Genomic DNA, 18240 nt, shown 5'->3' on the forward strand with positions numbered 1-18240 from the left:
TGAGAAGGGGAGAAACTTAGGGACTGTTTGTGGCCTGCCCAGATCTTGACAAGGCATACAGAGCTGAACCAACGACTAGGCAACTCATGTCCCAAAGGTGCTTTTTCAAGAGGCAAGTGGACTTTCCGATTTTTCTTTGAAGACGTTTCACTCCTTCAGAAGTAAAATGTCTTCAAAGAAAAACCAGAAAGTCCAGTTGCCTCTTGAAAAAGCACCTTTGGGACAATCATGACCTGGGTGACTGAGAATCTCCCTAGACATTTCGGCAACTACATGCCGCATAAGGTTAGACTGCTTTGTTATGTGAAGACACACAATTTGATTAAAATAAATAGTAAAACCATTAGTTTTGAATGCTGCTTCCAGCTAAGTTGGTGCTACTTAGAACATGCCTATTAAAGGCATCTGTTCAATTATCTCAAGTGGCACAAACATTTATTTTGAGTCCAATCAAATCCAACTTCAGTCATTCCCAGCCTGGCTGTTAACAGACGAGAAACATTCTTTGTTGTAAGCCAACATGCCTAGAGATAAGCCAGGCTAGGGAAGGCTGTTCCAAAACATGGGTGGAGACTGGAGCTGTGCTGGTAAAAGAAACGGTGGTATCACCAAGTTTTTGTAGAAGCTTTGATAAGTGAATGATCCAAGAGACATATGGTCAGAATCCACATCAAAGTCCCTTTCGGCATGATTCCTCTCTGCAGGAGGAGCTGAAGCCAGTCCCATATGAACCAAGGGTGAAGCAGTGGACTTCAGCAATACATACCATGGACAGGAATACCAGCAAAATATTGGATGGCAGAGCTGGGAATGCCGTTTGACAAGCAAGGCTTCATACCCAGGAGCAGGGCCTCTGAAGATCCCAAGGGTTTCTCAGATGACTATAGCTACCCTTCCACCCTGACCCTGATTTACAATGAATGCCACTCATGAAACTGGCAAACGCCTCTCTGAAAGGCCCTGGAAGGTGGCATTAATACCAAACATCAAATTCACTTTCCCCAAGTAAAGTCTTATTCCCTTGCCTTATTCTACTTGTCCATCACCACCATAACTGCTTTGTCTGTCCTGCTCTATTTCACACCTACCCACTAACCTAATCTCAACTCTTTGCTGGTCCCCAAGCCAAATACCAACACATCACTCAACCTTCTGATCCTGCCATCCAAACATTTGGCACTGATCTTGGGAGTACTTTTGCATTACAATCAGCCTCCCCTAGCCTATCTACACTCTCCTTTGGTGTCATTAACCAAACACCTTCTACACACCTCACCCCATTCTCACCTAGGTATGTTTATGAAGAAGCTACCAACCTATAAAGAACAGGTAAACTTGGGATACAATGCTGCAGCCATTGTCACAAGGAAAAACAATGACAATTACCTTCTTCTCCCACTTGATGTGGTGGGAAGTTTGGTAGCTTCAGTGAGGCTGAAAGGAATGCTGCATGGAGCAAGGGATTCCGCTTTGCAGGTAAAGTCAAATGGGAAGCAGTTTACAAGAGGAAACAAAATGCAGCTGAGTAGCTTCAAAATCAACCCCAGAAAAGGCAATGGCAAACTACAATATTATTGTGAAACAAACACATAGATTTAGAGTTGGAAGGGACCTATGAGGCCATCAAGTCCAACATCCCACATACCGTGAACATATACGAACATTACACATTGTATGGATATGGCTAAAACAGTTACAACAAAATATGTCTGCAGATTTTTACCAGTAAATCTGGAGGCACCAAACCAAAAGGAGGAATGGGGAAACATAGACTTGTGGGAAGATTTGGATTGTGTAAACACAGTAATGCAATAGATAGAATAACAGAATTTTGTGAAGACAATTGCTTGTTTATTGCAAACACCTGTTTCAAGAAATATAACTGTAGACTCTATATAAGGGTATTTCCTAAGAATACAATATCAAAATTAAATTGACTGCACAATAAGAGACAGATGATGAAGTACAATCCTGTCATCCAGGACATTTCCAGATGCAAACTGTAGAATGAATGATTTTTTTTCTTTATGACTTTACTCCACCTCCTCAATCCAGACAGCTCTAGGCAGCCCAGACACCAATAATAAAATTTATACAATTATAAATAGAAAATGATACACTATCAAAACTAAAGCCACCACCAGTGACTTGACAATCGGTACCCAAAGGCATTCCAAAGAACTAGGTTTTTCTCAGCTTCTTCAAGTTCACAAGAGTAGAGCCCATCCTTGTCTGTCACAGGAGAGTCCCATACAGAATGCCTACTGTCTGTCCCCCTCCTCCACTCTGGCCATGTGCACAAAAGGTGGTTTTATAGATAGCCAAGCCCCAAGCTGATTGCTCCCTTTCAGAAGTAGCAATCAGTACCTTGAATGGCACTTGGAAATGCACCAAAAGCTAGTACAACTTTGACAACCAGTGTAACCCTATCAATAGCATCACCAAGCAGTAGCTATCTGCTTCACTGCATATTCATGTTTTTCATATAGCAATAGTACTTAGATTTATATACCACTTCCCAGTGCTTTACGGTTTAGAGTGCTCTAAGCAGTTTAGAGTCAGCATATTGCTCTCAACAATCTGGGTCCTCATTTTACCGACCTCGGAAGGATGGAAGGCTGAGTCAACTTGAGCCTGGTGAGACCCGAACTGCCAAACGGCTGGTAGCTGGTGATCTGCAGAAGTAGCCTGCAGTACTACACTCTAACCACTGCACCACCATAGCTCCTATCAGATATCAACCACATCTCTGTATACGCCGGTATACGAAGTATAGATAGAAAAAGATGAGATTAAAAAATAACATGGAATTGTATAACTAACTTGTTATTTTTTGATCTCATTCAAGGTAGGGACATTCAAGCATTATCATGAAGACCTAATGGAGCTAACCAAGGTTACAAGGAGGTAGAATGGCTATAGTGAATCCACTTAGAAAGGACAAAACTGGCCGATTTAAAAGGTGCAAATGAAACACCACTTAAAAGCTGCACAGATAATTAAAGTATTTACAACTTCTATCCAATAAGATTTGCTCATTATTTACAAAGACATGGAAGAGACAATGGACAAGTTTCAGCTATGAAAGATCAGATGGCTAAGATACGAAAGATATGCAAAGAGAAAATGTTTACCTTTGCTTGATTACAGGAAGACCTGTAAACTGTATGATATCTCGAACATCTTACTATTCTTTTGAGGAACCTTCACAATGAAAAATAAGTTGTAAGAACCTAGGTTTGGAGAAACAATATTCTAGAATAGGAACATAAATAAGAACATTTTCCTCTCCCTGTTTGAACTTTTACATTGAACCATGTAAACCAAATGACCAATCCCTACTGTATTGGACAATAATCAGAAGCCAACGCCCAGTTTATTCAGGCCTGCCAAAGGAAAATGGGCTACAGAAAATCACTATCCTTTGCAAGGTTGAAGGAAGAAAAGCACAACAGTAAGGTAAACAGGTTCAAGATGACTATAACAATGTCTTGGAAGCCTAAAACTATTATAACATGTTGAAAAGGTTAATATTTTTCCATGCAATCAATAGACATCAGCCCCAATGGTATCCCAACAAACTCATTGTTTCAGGTAAAATGTTTTTTTTGGGCTGGTCTTGTGTATATTGGAGCTCTGGAAAAAAAATTAAAGACCTGTACTCTAAGAAACACTTCAGAATTCAAAATACTGTATAGTTAGTACATAAAATTTACTTGGCTGTTCTTAGGAAATCACTGTAATCTAGAAAAAAGAGAACTGAGTTTTAAGGTTTGTTTTTATTGCATAGGGTCATCTTCATAAGACGGACAGCTTATAAATTAAACCTTTCATCTCTTTTCTGAAACAAAACTGAAATTCCCCAATGTAAGAACATTTTAATTCAAATTATTATTCAAATACATCAAGAGGCATTCCAAGCTTTCAAAATGAACTTTTCCAATTGATCTTTTTCCAATGTTATACCCAGATGTTTTAAGTCTAAGTCTAGTAACTGCTGTGGATATTGGTCAAATTAAGCTGAAGTATTTTAGAATTTTGAGTGGCATCAGCTTGGAGAGGCTTTTATTACTAAATCGATACTTCCTAAGGCAAGGATCCAAAATTATACAAGCATTATATTACTGTATGAGTGAGATGTATGGCAGGGCAATTTCACTTGAATACCTTTCCATTTTCTAACCTTCCTACTACAATTTAAGTAAAACCCAACAGGATTTAGATAGAAAACAACTGAGGAAAATAACTGATGTTTCTCCAATTGGGAAGAATGGATTAAAAGTGAAAAAGTATCTTCCTTTCCTGACAGGAAACCCCATTCACAACTTACTTAAAAACCAACTTTTTACTTGAAGCAGTATTGGTGCTTGTATCATGACAGCATGTATTATCTCTAAGTAACATACTTTCATGCAGGAGCACACATGCAGAAGGCAAAATATATAGCCATTGTTTTAAAAATGTGACTACTAAAAAGTTTATTTATATGCTTTCTGAAGTGTTCTCAACATTCTGACTCCAACGGCTTTGCATTCCAGCAAAAACACCCGTTAAATATTAATTCACCTATTTCGCATTGCAGAATGCAACAGCAGATTCAAGCTCTAACTTCTGCATTTGTTCGCTTCAATCCACCAGAAATGCAAAAATGGGGGGAAGGTTTTCAGTTGTTAAGCAAAATGTTTCAAATTAAGTTACAGGTAAATTTTTGGAGACATGTTTTTTCAGTAACAGAATATATAGAATATATAATAAAGCTAGAAAAGACAGAGGTGCTCTTAAAAGATTTTGCAAAAGATTTCTATGGTTAATATGTTTTGTTTAACATTTTATCTGTTTTTCAATTAAATGTAAGTTATCCAGGGTCACTTTTATGTGATGGGCAGCTGCACAAATATAATAAAATGGATTTGAACCCTTGGTGAAACATACCTTCTGTTATCTTTACAAAAATGCACATATGGTTTGCAATTACCCCTTTGCAACATTTTTAACTTCTCAATCAGCCCAGCAGCCTAAAATTCTCTTAACAATCTCCCATTGACAAGATTTGATGTCAATATGCTTTTTAACCTAGTCAAAGGTCAGGCAGATGTCCCTATCTGCCGAGATCCACACTTACCTGAAGGGTAAGCCTCACTATAATCAACCAAATTATTACCAAATAAAAATACATACAATTTATACATCAAAGTATTTCTAAAAAATTCTTGGTCTTTAGTGCTTTATTTATTTTACGTTTTAATAAAATTTACCTGACAGCTAGCTATACTACTTCAAATGTATGTTTTTGATATTTTCTGACCCCAACATACTTTCAAAAATGTCTACGCAGTTCTTACAGTGGCAAAACATTCGCTATCTAAAGACAGCAGAAAAGTGCACCAAATTTGATTAAGTCTATTTATTAATAACTGACTAAGTCTAAGATACAGAGATATTGTAATTATAAATTTTATTATTTTGAAATGAGCAAGGAGATCAAGCACATATATCTGAACACAGGCATGCACAGAAGCAGTTTCACCTTTAAACTATTAAAAATTACAGCATGAACCACTTGGCACCAATCATATATTTTAATTAAAACATCCAAGGCCTGGAGATGGAAAATCAGATAAATGTTTCTCATATCAAGGTAAGATGGCTACAAACACAATTTTAGTTAACCCAATCAATTCTCTTTACTGCAGCAATTGAAAAACTACTTTTAAAGGCTTGAAGATGTTGAAAAAGTATTTTAACTGCAGTAACCAATTGCCATACTGGGTTCCTGAAGCTTAAATGCTTTTATTTCCAACATAATCCAGTATACAACATACCATTCTTGACTATATACTGTAGTTACCAATACTACTGCCACATGAGGGCGCTTTTAATTCCCACATCCATTCTACAACAATGATACAAGTTAAACAGGTACTATGCCAGGCTTTTGTCATCATCCTAAAATACAAACATTTTTGATGGCATATATTTATTGTTAAGGAACAAAGCTTAGCCTTACTTTAACAGTATCTCTAGGATCAAATTGTAAAAGCAGCAGAACCAAATGTTCTTACCTAATAAGGTTTGAACCTACAAGTGCAATGATTTTTACTGTTTTTACAAGGTAAGAGTTTCCTTTTATGTGCTGTTTAAGGAAAGCTGTTTTTATTTCTAAACTTAATTTTGAAGATACCCTAAATTTTAAGAGATTTTATCCCTTCAAATTCATCCTATGGAACAAGGAATTATTTGTTTTTGTTGAAAGTACTAGAATAGTCAAGAAGGGAGGTGGTTCTGGGTTGTCTGAATAAATAGCAGCTGACAACTGCTAAGGTAGAAGACAAAGCTCTTATTGTAAACCTAGAACAATAGGCAACTGCACAGAAAACAGTACTGAGGAATATTATGTCACTGTATTTAGGAATAATTTGTATATTTTAATATTGCATTCCAATATTCTAGCTATAAATATGCTTGAACTGCTTATGTAGTAATGCTAGTTTCAAAAACACCTGTGGTAACAGCATTGTGCAGCTTTATTAAATCACTTGGTTACAGTAATATCTTAAGACTGACAGATTCTGAAGTGTAACAGATTCAGCATGAACATTACACTACATATTCAGTTCACAAAAATGTCAGAGCTGAACACAGCACTAGCCATCAATCCAGGAACAAATGCTCTGGAATAGAAGAAATGCAACAAGATAGCTACACTGGAAAGACAACAGTTTAGAAAAAGTGAACATGAAAGGGCTCCCCTCTAATTCCCCAAATCAAGTGTACAGTCAGATCTAACTATACAGCTCTACATCAGTTTCTAGAAACTTAACAAAAAAAACCACTGGCCATACAGTCTTTGGATATTTAGACAAAGGGGAGATGTTAGTTTCCAGAATGAAGTCAGTCGCTTTCATTATCACCAGGTTCTTTGCCTCCTTCTTTGTTCTTTCGTACTTCTTCAATATGCTTATCCTAATAAAGCAAAATTAAGAAAATGAGAAAACATTCTTCATAAATTTTAATTCTACCCAAATTGGGAGTTTAATTCAAAGTACTTTTCTTTTAACTAACACTGTCCAAATAAATTGGTTTACAATTAACCCTTGGCTATGCTGTGGGGAATTTAGTGAGTAATTTCCTGGTGGTAAATGGAATATTGGAGTATACTAGATTGAGAACATTATCAATGTAGCAAAGTAGGTCTTAAATAATCTACGTATAAAGTCTGTACAGATTATATTCTATTTTTTTCAGTTTGTAGTAGTGATAAACTCAATAATGTATTGAGAATTTTCATTCCAGCTGGCTAGCTTTGAGAAAGGGGGTGGGGTGGGGAAAGATAGAGTTACATATATAATCTTTTAATCCAGTTTTTAAGTGTTAGCTCCAGAGGACTACAATTCTCATTTGTAAGTTATCCTATGTTTAAGAAAGCTACTGCCTTAAATAGTACGCTTTTGATGGAGTAATTTTTATTATTAAAATATGCCACAGCAGTTTAAAGCATAAAAGCAAACATTTTACACATTTTTACGGTTGTAAAGGGATTTTTTTATTGAGGAAAGACTGAGTTTGATCCCACTACTCTATAAACATAAGTTATTTGGACAGAGCCATGTCTAGATGAGCCTACTGTGTTTGAATCTTCCTAATCTCAATTCAGAATGCCATATGCTGTACATGGCTCGTTTCAGCCAATTTTAAAAATAAGATCTTTTTTAAAAAAGGTTTACCAAAATTTATCATTAATTACCTATCATCTTTGCTTTTCCTAGGATCCATACAATCCCCCCAAATACAAACCAATTTTTTAAAGCTCCCACCCAAATTCTAGGAATCACCCACGGTTGGTTATAAGATGGGTGACTATATAGGTGGCTATATAAATAAAACAGCAACAAAAATGATTAGGGGACTGGAGGCTAAAACATATAAAGAACGGTTGCTGGAATTGGGTATGTCTATAGTTCAATGAAAAGAAGGACTAGGGGTGAGATAATAGCAGTGTTCCAATTTCTCAGGGGCTGCCACAAAGAAGAGGGAGCCAAGCTATTCTCTGAAGCACCTGAGGGCATGACAAGAAGCGATGGAAACTAATTAAGGAAAGAAGCAACCTAGAAGTAAGAAGAAATTTCCAGACACAACAATTAATCAGTGGAACTTGCTTCTAGAAGTTGTGAATGTTCCAACACTGGAAGTTTTTAAAAAGAGATTGGATAACCATTTGTCTGAAATGGTATAGGCCAGGATTTCCTGCCTGAGCAGGGGGTTGGACTGGAAGACCTCCAAGGTCCCTTCCAACTCTGCTATGCTAGTCTATTCTATTCCTAAATAAAAAGTAAAACAAATTAAGATCAATACCTATCACTGCTTTAATTTCAGATGGAAGACATGTACATTTTCTTGTGTCTTTGGGAAAAGAGGTATTTTCCTAGTTTTCCTTTTGGGGGAAAATAGCTAAAGTCTGATTAAACCAAAAATTAACATTCCATTGCCATATCAAGTTGTCTAACAAACTTGTCTCAGATAAGCTTTTCTGTTTTTTTGAAAAGATGGTAATTATTTAACATGAAACTTATTGTATGAGATATTGTACCATTTTGTTGTAATTAAACACGCCTCACGTGGCAACCAATGTATGGTCATGCCCAATGATGTCCCAAGTTCTACAGTCCAAATAGAAATAAGGGCTAGTGAACTAGCTATGTTATTTTTACTTGTTGTAAAGTTCAGTTCCTTTCTTTGTAGCATTCAAACTGAACAGCTACTTCTTAACCAGATTATTAGTTTTTATTATTATATTATGATTTCTGAATTTAGCCACGTTTTAAAAAACAACTCTTATGTGAAATTCTGAATAACTATTGCCAGTTATTCTGTGTGTAACTGGTAATGTAAGTTCAGTTTACTAAATGAAGAAAATTGAACAGCACTTACTTTCTCTCTCAAGCGTTCCAGTTTAGCAGCAATTTGTGCTTCTCTGTTCTCTTTGATGGCTTCCATTTTGTGAGTCAACTTTTCCTCTGCCATTTTGCTGAAGTTGTTATTTTCTTCAATTGCCTTCTGCAGCACCTCTTTTTCATGCTCTCGCTTTTCAGCTAGTTGCTTCAAAACTTCAGCTTCATGGGACTGAAATATAGATCCATTTTGTATTTAGCTAAGAGCTATCTATATACAATTACAGTTCTTGTCTAGGTTCATATTACCCTCATATCATAAGTACTTGTACCACAACTGCAACTATTAATTCCCATTCAGTTAAATATGAAGTACTGAAATGGCTACTGCGTGAGTTTACTGTTTACAATACTCCTTTATGGTCAGCTATTATTTGCTACAGTTTAAACTGTCCCCTTTTCATTGGCACATAGGCATATGAAAGCAGAACAGTATATATTTACCTTGCGTCTTTCTTCTGCAGCTTCTAATTTCCTCTGAATTTCTTCCAATGAGAGATCTTTTTTCTTTGGAGGAGAGAGAGGAAATTCTGGAACAGCTTCTTTTGGAGGAGGACCAAGTATCAATTCAAATGCCTGACCTGAAGCACGCTTTTCTAGTTCCTTCACTTGAATGTCTAGATGAGATATTGTGTTTAGTTAATATTCTGAGCCATATTATGAGTCTTGTCACTTTAAACTTTTTATATTGGCTATTTCATCTGCCCAGGACCTTCACTTTATGGAATCAATAAAATTTCATATACTTGCTATATTCCTTACAAAAAACTAAAAGTTTATAACTTTATTGTATACCTAACTCCATAGTATGCAGCATTCAGGAAAAATACCTACATAAATTTAAAACACTGGAACACTTCTAAGGATTACATAAGAATTTTAGTCTAATCAATTACAATTGCTTTAGAACTACTATTATTTTTAATCTTAGTTGCTAAATTAACCTCCAGAGGATAAAAATAACTTTAAATTAGGCATAGCTTGCTATTTTTCAATTTATATATTTATACGTATCTCCATTATTTGCAAATACAATTTTTCTTTAGAAATAGCTGTAATCAAAGGATGACTCATAACACCCACTAAAAATAATTTATGACTTTTCTAAATGATGAGAAAGCATTTTTCTTATTCAATTATGATGCATTATATTACAATGAAGCTAATACTTACCAGAAGAAGCCATGGCTAAACAGAATAACTCCAAAAGGTATTACAGCTAATCCAGTAAATGAGCCCTAAGAAAGCAGACACATCCTTAAATAAATTGAAATATGCAGTACCGTTAACATGACTAATCTCAGTATTTAAATAATTCTAAATAAGCATTAATAAATTATATCTTCTATCAGTCTAGCCCTTGTTTTTCAAATTTAGAAGATACATGTGAGGTAATGCATCTAAAAATGTCAAGCAGTATGGAATGTAGTAACCAAGCTAGACTATTCAAGCTTAGGTCATATCTGCTATACCCTACTTTTCACCTTAGGACCCATTCAAGATCCACTGTAACATGTATATGTGGAATGAACAAAGACAGGGTACCACGTGGCTGTTCTTCCTGAGACACTATCATCACCATATTCTCACCAATGACATTATGGGTATTTTATTGTTTAACATAAAGCACAGCACTTATGCATTTTAAAGATTAACTATTAGCTAAGATGATACCTATTTCCTCACTAATTTCACATGCAAAAATTAAGAGTTAAATATAGTCAGTTTTTCTTAAATTAGAAGCAATTCCTCTGTAGCAATAACAAAGAATCCAACACTATACAATTCACAATTAGACAGTAAAATATCCAAGATACAGAGTTGCTCTTAAAGGCAGACATACTAGTTTTCTCTTTAGATATACCTAGAATGAAAATACCCCTGGAGTCCTTGTTGCTTAGGCACCCAGACATCTGATGCTGGCATTAGGGGTTTTTTATTTAACACTAAGGTAAAGTATTCAAGGAAATGTATTTCTAACATAAACACCTATCAACTAAAAGAGCTGTCTATACTTTATAGGGAAATTATGAAGGATGATCAAACCTTTTGCATATCAAATTAGAACTGAAGATCTCCCTCAAGAAAATCCATATTTCTAATGACCCCGTAAGCCACAGATCAGTAATGCCATTGTTCTTGCTTTTTGAAACAGCTCAAAGCACAAAGGGTGCCTCAGCAGGAGTGTTTGTTCTACACTAGCATCAATAAAGCAACCACATTGCTCTTGGGTCTCTTTAAAGCACATCTACACAAAGGAGTTGAGATAAAGCAGGAATTCAGAAAAAAAAAGAAGCATGAAATAAAACACCCCTAACGTTTAAGGCTCCTAGGTGTGCGATGACATAATAAGGGGGAGCACTGTGGGGACTATTCGTTTTTGCAAGGGGGAGAGGAAGCAAAACACCGTTAAAGAAAAGCCAGATAAACAACGCCCAAGATTGAAGAGGAAGGAACTGGGTGGAGAAAAGCTCCCCACCGCTGCCCCTCAGTGGGGCGGGGCCATCGGGAGCCAGCAACCCCCCCCCATAACTAAAGAGAACAGGTTTAAAAAAAAAAAGGGAGGGGAATGGGAGGAGAAAGGGCGGAAAGGAAGCCCCGCCCTCCCCACGCGCCGCTCTCGAACGCACCGAATTCAAACTGAAAAGAGAGCAAGAGCGCGCGCGCGCGCGCTAACCCCCTTCGGAGGGGGGGGGTGTTTTTGCAACGGTAACATCCGGGTACCCGCCGCTCGGGCTCCCCTCCCTGTTTTCCTCCCCCCGCTCCCCTGGGGAGCCCCCCCCCCACTTTTGACCCGCCAAAAGAGCTCGAGCGGGACGAGCTCTTTGATTTTGCCTGCGGGGGACGACGACGACTCTTTTCGGTTATCGCAAGCCCCCCCAACACACACGCCCTTTTCGCTCAAGCGTTTCTCTTCCCCACCCTCCCCCCGGGCGGACGGAGACGGCGCCCGCCAGGCGGGTGTTGTCTCGGGCGCCCCTCCCTTTCAAAGCTCGCCAGCGCGCGCGGTAAGGCGGCGCCCGCCCCCCCACTTTCCACCTTCCGCCGCCGCCGCCCCTTCCCCTCGAACAATGGATCAAAGCGCTCCACTTCTGTCAAAGCGAGGAGGGGCCGGGAGAAAGAGCGGGAGAGCCCAGCCGGCGGGGAACGGCACCGGAGCAGCCACTGAGGGAACGGCACCGGAGCAGCCACTTGTTCCGTGCTGGGAAGGCAGGAGGAGGCGAAGAAGCCAAGCGTCCCAAGTCTCGCAGCGGCCCTTCGTCGACGTCGCGCCCCGTTTTTTTCTCTCTCCCGCAACCCCGCGAAGGACAAGAGCCCCGCCAAAGTAGATGGAGCCGCCCGAGACAAAAGCGGCTTTGTGCTGAGACCTCGCCCCAGCCGCCCATACCCCACGGGGACCCGCTTTCCTTCGCTCCTCGCCAAGGCAGACTCGCGCCCCGCAGCCACCCCGCCCGCGCCCTACCTCGCTTCGCTTCGACCCACCTGCTCCCGTCACCACAAACGCACACGCAGACTCCGCGCCTAACTGCCCTGCCCGCTCCTCATAAGCGCCAAACAAAGGCACGTGACCCGCCCCCGACACGCCCCTCTATTGGTTGAGGCGGGCGGCACGTGCCGCTCGGCGGGAGGGGGAGCGTCCCCCTAACCCCCACTCACCTTTTTTTTTTTTTTAATCTAGGTTTGATGGGAAATGTAGTCCTGTGTGTCCTGTCATTGGGGGCTCCCCGGCCTTTTTACCTTCGCTCAGAGGTGGGAGTGCTTCTGTCTGCTGCTCCTGGTCACGCCCTGAGGAATCAAATCAGGGCTTTAACGCTCAGCAAGCTTTGCGCGTGTGGCCATTGCAATTTGTTAACATTGGAATGGGCGTTTGCGAAGCGTGTTAGCCTTAAGTGGGTAGGCCAAGGGCCTTCAAACTTGGGCAAGTTCAAGACTTGTGGACTTCAACTCCCAGAATTCCTGAGCTAACATCACTGGAGGGGGAATGCTGGCAGTTGAAGTCCACAAGCCTTAAAGCTGTCAAGTTTGAAGACCCCTGATAGGCGATTCAGCGAGGGCAGAGCAGGCTCTAGGGCAGCCCCCCCCAAAAAAAAAACTTGGCAACTTTTAAGACTTGTGGACTTTAACTCCTCTTAGTTCCACCTCTCTGCTTCTATCTCGTTGGGCAAGCTGGGGGTGGCCTCAATCAGACTCTTGCCTGCTTCACACAGTAATGCAATGCATAACTGGGAGGGGGTTCACTTCGCTTCTTTTGGCGTTTCCATATGGGACTGAACGAGCAGATTTCTTTGGGAAGTGGGGGGCCACACCCTCCACAGCCTATTGGGGCAGGTCCTGACTGTTTATGTCAGTGTTTCTCAGTCAGGGCATCATGAACTTCACTTCCCAGAGTTGGCCAAGGTTGAGAAATGTTTGTTCAATTTCAGCCCTTCACAATCAGTCTGCACTCTGGGTTGCAGCCAGTAATATATGGTAGTCCTGGACTTGGTTGTTGGAAGTTGCGAAGTCGTGTCCGACCCATTGTGACCCCGTGAACAACGTTCCTCCAGGCCTTCCTGTCCTCTACCATCCCCCGTAGGCCATTTCAGCTCACACCGACTGTTATGTTTGGAGAGTAATGGAGACCAGACATCTGACCAGTGACTTCAACTCTTTATTAACAGTAAATAGAACAGAACAGAGCAAGGCTATGGGCAGCAGTAACCCTTTTATAGGGTTGGCTGCTACCCTATTAACCAATAATAAGTGCATAAGGTCCAAGCCAATAACCAATAGGAAGTGTCCTAAGTTTGGCCAATCAGGGGCTTTTATGAACCAATCCTTGTTTGCTGTTCAAGGACCAATCAAATGTGCAGGCTTCCAAAACCTACTTTGCATTTGGGCTTATTTACTTTATTCATTCACAACACCGACTGCTTCAGTGACTCATCCAGCCACCTTATTCTCTGCCATCCCCTTCTTCTTTTGCCCTCAATAGTTCTGTAGGAAGTTAGCATCCACCCCTTTCCTAGAAAAATGAAATATCCTAGGAAATATTAAAAAGGTAGACTATTTCCCCTAAAAAGAGTAGAAACTCAGAAGCAGAAACTTACCCCCACCTTTGTTAATGGGTGGGCCAATTAAGGCCTGGGCCAGAATATTTTACAAAACAAAGATCTCCAGGTAGTGCTATAATAGGAATTGCCCAAAGCCCTTTCATTACATCATCATCCAGCAAGGCTCAGCCAAGCCTGGGACTCAGATGAAGCCATGTGGTCCAGACCAGCGGTCGCCAACTGGTGGGCCGTGAGAAAATTTTGGTGGGCCGCAGAGAAATCTCACCCCCAGAGCATCCCCCCCTCCAAAGCAATTAATCCAGGCTGCGCAGAAACACAAGGCTGCACCACCCACATGGCCCACGGGAACCTCCCTGCCCACTCACTCCTTACCCGGTAAACTTGCCTACTAAATTGCTATTTTTCCTTTTTCCAACCATCATCTATTCTGCTGTGCCGGGAGATTTAGATTAGCTAGGAAGCAGGAAATGATTGGAAAGAACCATCTTTCCAAACAGCCTCCATGTTTCCAGTGTCTTTTTCCCACTTGAAACTGAACCCAGAAGGATAATTCTTCCAACGGTTCCCAGCATTAGGCTCTTCTCCAGTGAGTCCTCGACTTACAGTCATTCATTTAGTGACCATTCAAAGTTACAACAGCGCTGAAAAAGGTTTTTCACACTTTAGAATTTAGAATAGAATAGAGCTGGAAGGGACCGTGGAGGTCTTCTAGTCTAGCCCCCTACTCAAGCAGGAGAACCTATGCCATCGTAGACAAATGACTGTCCAGTCTCTTCTTAAAACCCCCCAGTGATGGAAAGCCCATGATTTCTAGAGGTTAATTGTCCTCACCGTTAGGAAGTTTCTCCTTAATTCCAAGTTCTATGGATGACATTGCAGTCCTGTGATCAACATTCAGACATTTTTGGCAACCGACTCAAATTTCTGAGCGTTGCAATGTCCCAGGGTGATCACCTTTTGCAAACTTCTGACAAAGTCAAGGGGGAAGCCAGATTCACTTAACAACTGTGTTACTGACATAACAAGTGGAGTGGCTTACTTAACAACTGTGGCAAGAAAACTCTTAAAATGGGACAAAAAAAAACCCCCCTCACTTTAAAAAATGGTTCACTCAGCAACAGAAATTTGGGGCTCAATTGTGGTTGTAGTCAGGAACTACTTGTATACAATTGTTGGAAAAAATATCCTTCTGGGTTCAGTTCCAAGTGGGGAAAAAGACACTGGAAACATGGAGGCTATTTGGAAAGATGGTTTAATGATGGACAGGATCACATGCCCTGGATGAAGAAAGAAGGGCTGAGATGCTGAGAGACCCTTAGTTTTATAACCTCTGTTGGGCCCCACCTTAGTGTTTCCTGTTCCTGTGCAAGAAATGTATCCCATTGGCTGTCAGACTCCCAGGGGCGGGGGACTTAGCTACCTTTGTAGGCTTTGTCTGGCCCACATGGCTTCACCTGAGTGCTTAGTTGAGCCTTGCTGGATGATGATGCAATGAAAAAGGGCTTTGGGCAATTGCTATAGCTTTACCTGGAGATCTTTGTTATGTAAAATATTGTGGCCCAGGCCTTAATGGCCCACCCATTAACAAAGGTGGGGGTGAGCTTTTGCTTCTGAGGTGAGTTTCTGCTTCTGAGTTTCTACTCCTTTGGGGGGAAATATTCTGCCTTTTTAATATTTCCCAGGATATTTCATTTTTCCAGGAGAGGGGTGGGTGCTAACTTCCTGCACAATAAACCAGGAGCCTTCAAACTTGGCAACTTGGCAGCATAACTAGCTGAGGAATTCTGGGAATTGAAGTCCACAAGTCTTAAAGTTGCCAAATTTGGAGACCCCCGCAATAAACCATCATCCACAATATAAGAGTAGCTTTTCAGAGTGGGAGAGGTGGCATATAAATTTAATAAATAATAAAATGAAAATGGAGTTCAAAAGATAAAAGATGTTAAGTTCCTGCAGGGAAAGTGCAACAAATAAATTACCTTATAGCTGCATTCAAACTTCAAAAACCATAATTTTGTTTAGGTTCTTCAATTCTGTGTGAATGTTCATTGGCTACACAACAGAATTAACCTCTTATGTGATTAATTAGGTTCACACTTTAGGCTAAGCTGCAATGTGTGAATTCAATCATTATATGCTTATTTGGAAAGGAAAATTAAGAACCAAGAATCCTCACGTATACAAGTCCAATTTGTTAGCAGTTTCAGTGCATGCTAAGCACACTTTTTGTATCATACAAGCAAAGCTGAAATGTGAAATCTGTCAGACATTCTGTCTTGGGCATTATCTATTGTACAGATATAAATTGGTTTAATAGCAACAGAAACAAAAAGCAATAAAGGATTATGTGACACTTAAATATTTTAGAGATTATTGTGGTATAATTTTTTCACTTTTTGAGTTAGAACTAGATGGAATCACAAAATGTTTGCAGCACAATAAATATTTTAGATTTAAGATACTCCAAGTTCATCCATATTTGTTCTACAAAAGATTGATGGGCCAGCCCCTTGACTTAAATCTCTGTTTCACTTAACCTATGGCACATTTGTTCTAGGTTCTTAAATCAAGCACGTTTAGAAATAGTTTTGGTTCATTCTAAGAGCTTTCACACAGAGAATATCAGGGGATTCAGTTCTGGCACGATGCTAATGCTAGAGAGATTCCTTTGCTGAATGAATTACTTTTAGAGTTCTTTGGATACAATGGCAAAACACATTTGAAAACTGGTTTAAATTTTTCAATAAGACAAGCTTTAAACCTTTTTCATTACCTTAGCCATATAGGGTAAGAATCTTGTAAGGAGTTGAAATCTAAGACATCTGGCGGAGATCAGATCAGGGTAAATAGTTCTAGACATATATTTTTAACAAATCACTTTAATCTGTTTTTCATCCCACAATCTTTTTGAACACTTCCCGGATTCATAGAATAATAGAGTTGGAAGATACCAATTGAGGTGATGAGACCCAGATCACAGCATCCTCAACAACTGGCTCAGACAGATCTGTGCTCAGACAGATCCAGCTAAAGCCTCTAATTCATCCCATTCAAAACTGCTCTTGTTTTACAAAGTTTTTCCTAACTTTCAACTGAAATTTGTTTTCCTGTAATTCACAAAGGGTAAGGATACTTGGGGGGGAAATAGTGTTATTTTTGCATAAAAGCTTAATGGAGATCTGAAAACCCCAACCTTCAACATTTTTAGCAACAACTTGGAGGAATCTGAAGATAACACAAATTTGGGTGAAAAATGAAAAGCTCCAGTTTTCCCTTCTGTTACTTGTGTGCATGTTTAAATGCGTTTCACTCCAGGGAGCTTCTGCCTCATTGCAGTTTCAGCAGGTGCTGACAGAATGTAGATTTGAAATATAGCAAGGAAGTCACACCCTGGAGGTACTCTGCAACTTGGCATCAGGCCCTTCCATGTGTTCTGATTGAACTTCATAAATCTCAGCTAATTGACAGGAAAGTTGTTAGGTTTCATTTTTTTAACATTTATAAAATATTGCTGTGTGTGCTTCCAGGAGAAATTGCTTTTAAGAAGATCCATTTTTGTATCGAAAGGTCCTGACAATTGTCAGCATAAATTGTTCACTACAAGTATAAAGAGAATAAAGTACATATGTCAGGCTTCAAAGGGCAAAACACACTGGCTGTCACTACAAAAAGTGCAACATACAATTTCAACTCTATTGTGGCACATCCATTAACCTTTTTTTAAAGCTTTTCTTTTTTCAGCACTCTCACACAAAAGGTTTAAGCTGAGAATATTTAGTCCTAAAGATGTGGTGCATGTTACTTTAGAACAGGGGTGTCAAACTCCCAGGCTGGATGCGTCACGCACTGGCCACACCCACCTCTGGTTTAGCGAAGGGGGGGAAGTCACAATATGACATGTGATGACAACCTAACGCCATGAGTTTGACACCCCTGCCTTTTGAATTAAGATTCTGATTGGATTCAAGACCACAAAAATCTGTATTGGATATCACTTAAACATGTGTTTAAGCAATTCTACACATCATGCTCAACTAGGTCTCAATAAACTCACTGGTGGTTAAGATCAGTTGCATTGTTCCTTAAAAATAAAATGTCACTTATCTAATCATTTGTGAACATTCAAAAAATTCTAATGTTGATAATGTATCAAAAATCAATCAATAAAAGATTATTAATTTTCTTCCAATACTGTACAGATTTATTAGAAAAAATGTTTAGTTTTCTAATCATGTGTT

At 39.6% G+C, this 18240-nt stretch overlaps 1 protein-coding gene across 3 annotated transcripts; it reads right to left on the reverse strand.

Annotated features, from left to right (window-relative positions):
* Positions 1–5438: 5438 nt before the first annotated feature.
* STMN1 (stathmin 1) lies at positions 5439–12511 on the reverse strand. 3 transcript variants are annotated; one of them, XM_026676042.2, is made up of 5 exons: positions 12432–12511; positions 10122–10186; positions 9393–9565; positions 8929–9120; positions 5439–6963 (listed from the first exon to the last, which is right to left on the reverse strand). In XM_026676042.2, the coding sequence occupies exons 2-5, from the start codon at positions 10132–10134 to the stop codon at positions 6892–6894; spliced, it is 450 nt and encodes a 149-aa protein (XP_026531827.1). In that variant the 5' UTR covers positions 10135–10186; positions 12432–12511; the 3' UTR covers positions 5439–6891. The 3 variants fall into 3 exon arrangements, with proteins under 3 accessions (XP_026531827.1, XP_026531829.1, XP_087826750.1); XM_026676044.2 differs by having other exon boundaries at positions 12412–12511; XM_087970624.1 differs by lacking the exon at positions 12432–12511 and adding an exon at positions 10995–11446.
* Positions 12512–18240: the final 5729 nt, after the last annotated feature.

This window comes from Notechis scutatus, chromosome 8 (assembly GCF_049901735.1).
Source record: "Notechis scutatus isolate UNSWTSFEM ecotype Mainland chromosome 8, rNotScu1.2, whole genome shotgun sequence".
Classification (NCBI taxonomy): domain Eukaryota; kingdom Metazoa; phylum Chordata; class Lepidosauria; order Squamata; family Elapidae; genus Notechis; species Notechis scutatus.

Bases quoted from the DNA above. Each gene is read 5' to 3' on its own strand.
- STMN1 (XM_026676042.2), bottom strand. The intron at 9,121-9,392 runs GTAAATATATAC...TCTATATTTCAG, and splicing joins CTGCAGAAGAAAGACGCAAG to TCCCATGAAGCTGAAGTTTT. The intron at 6,964-8,928 runs GTAAGTGCTGTT...TTGCTTTATTAG, and splicing joins TGGAACGCTTGAGAGAGAAA to GATAAGCATATTGAAGAAGT.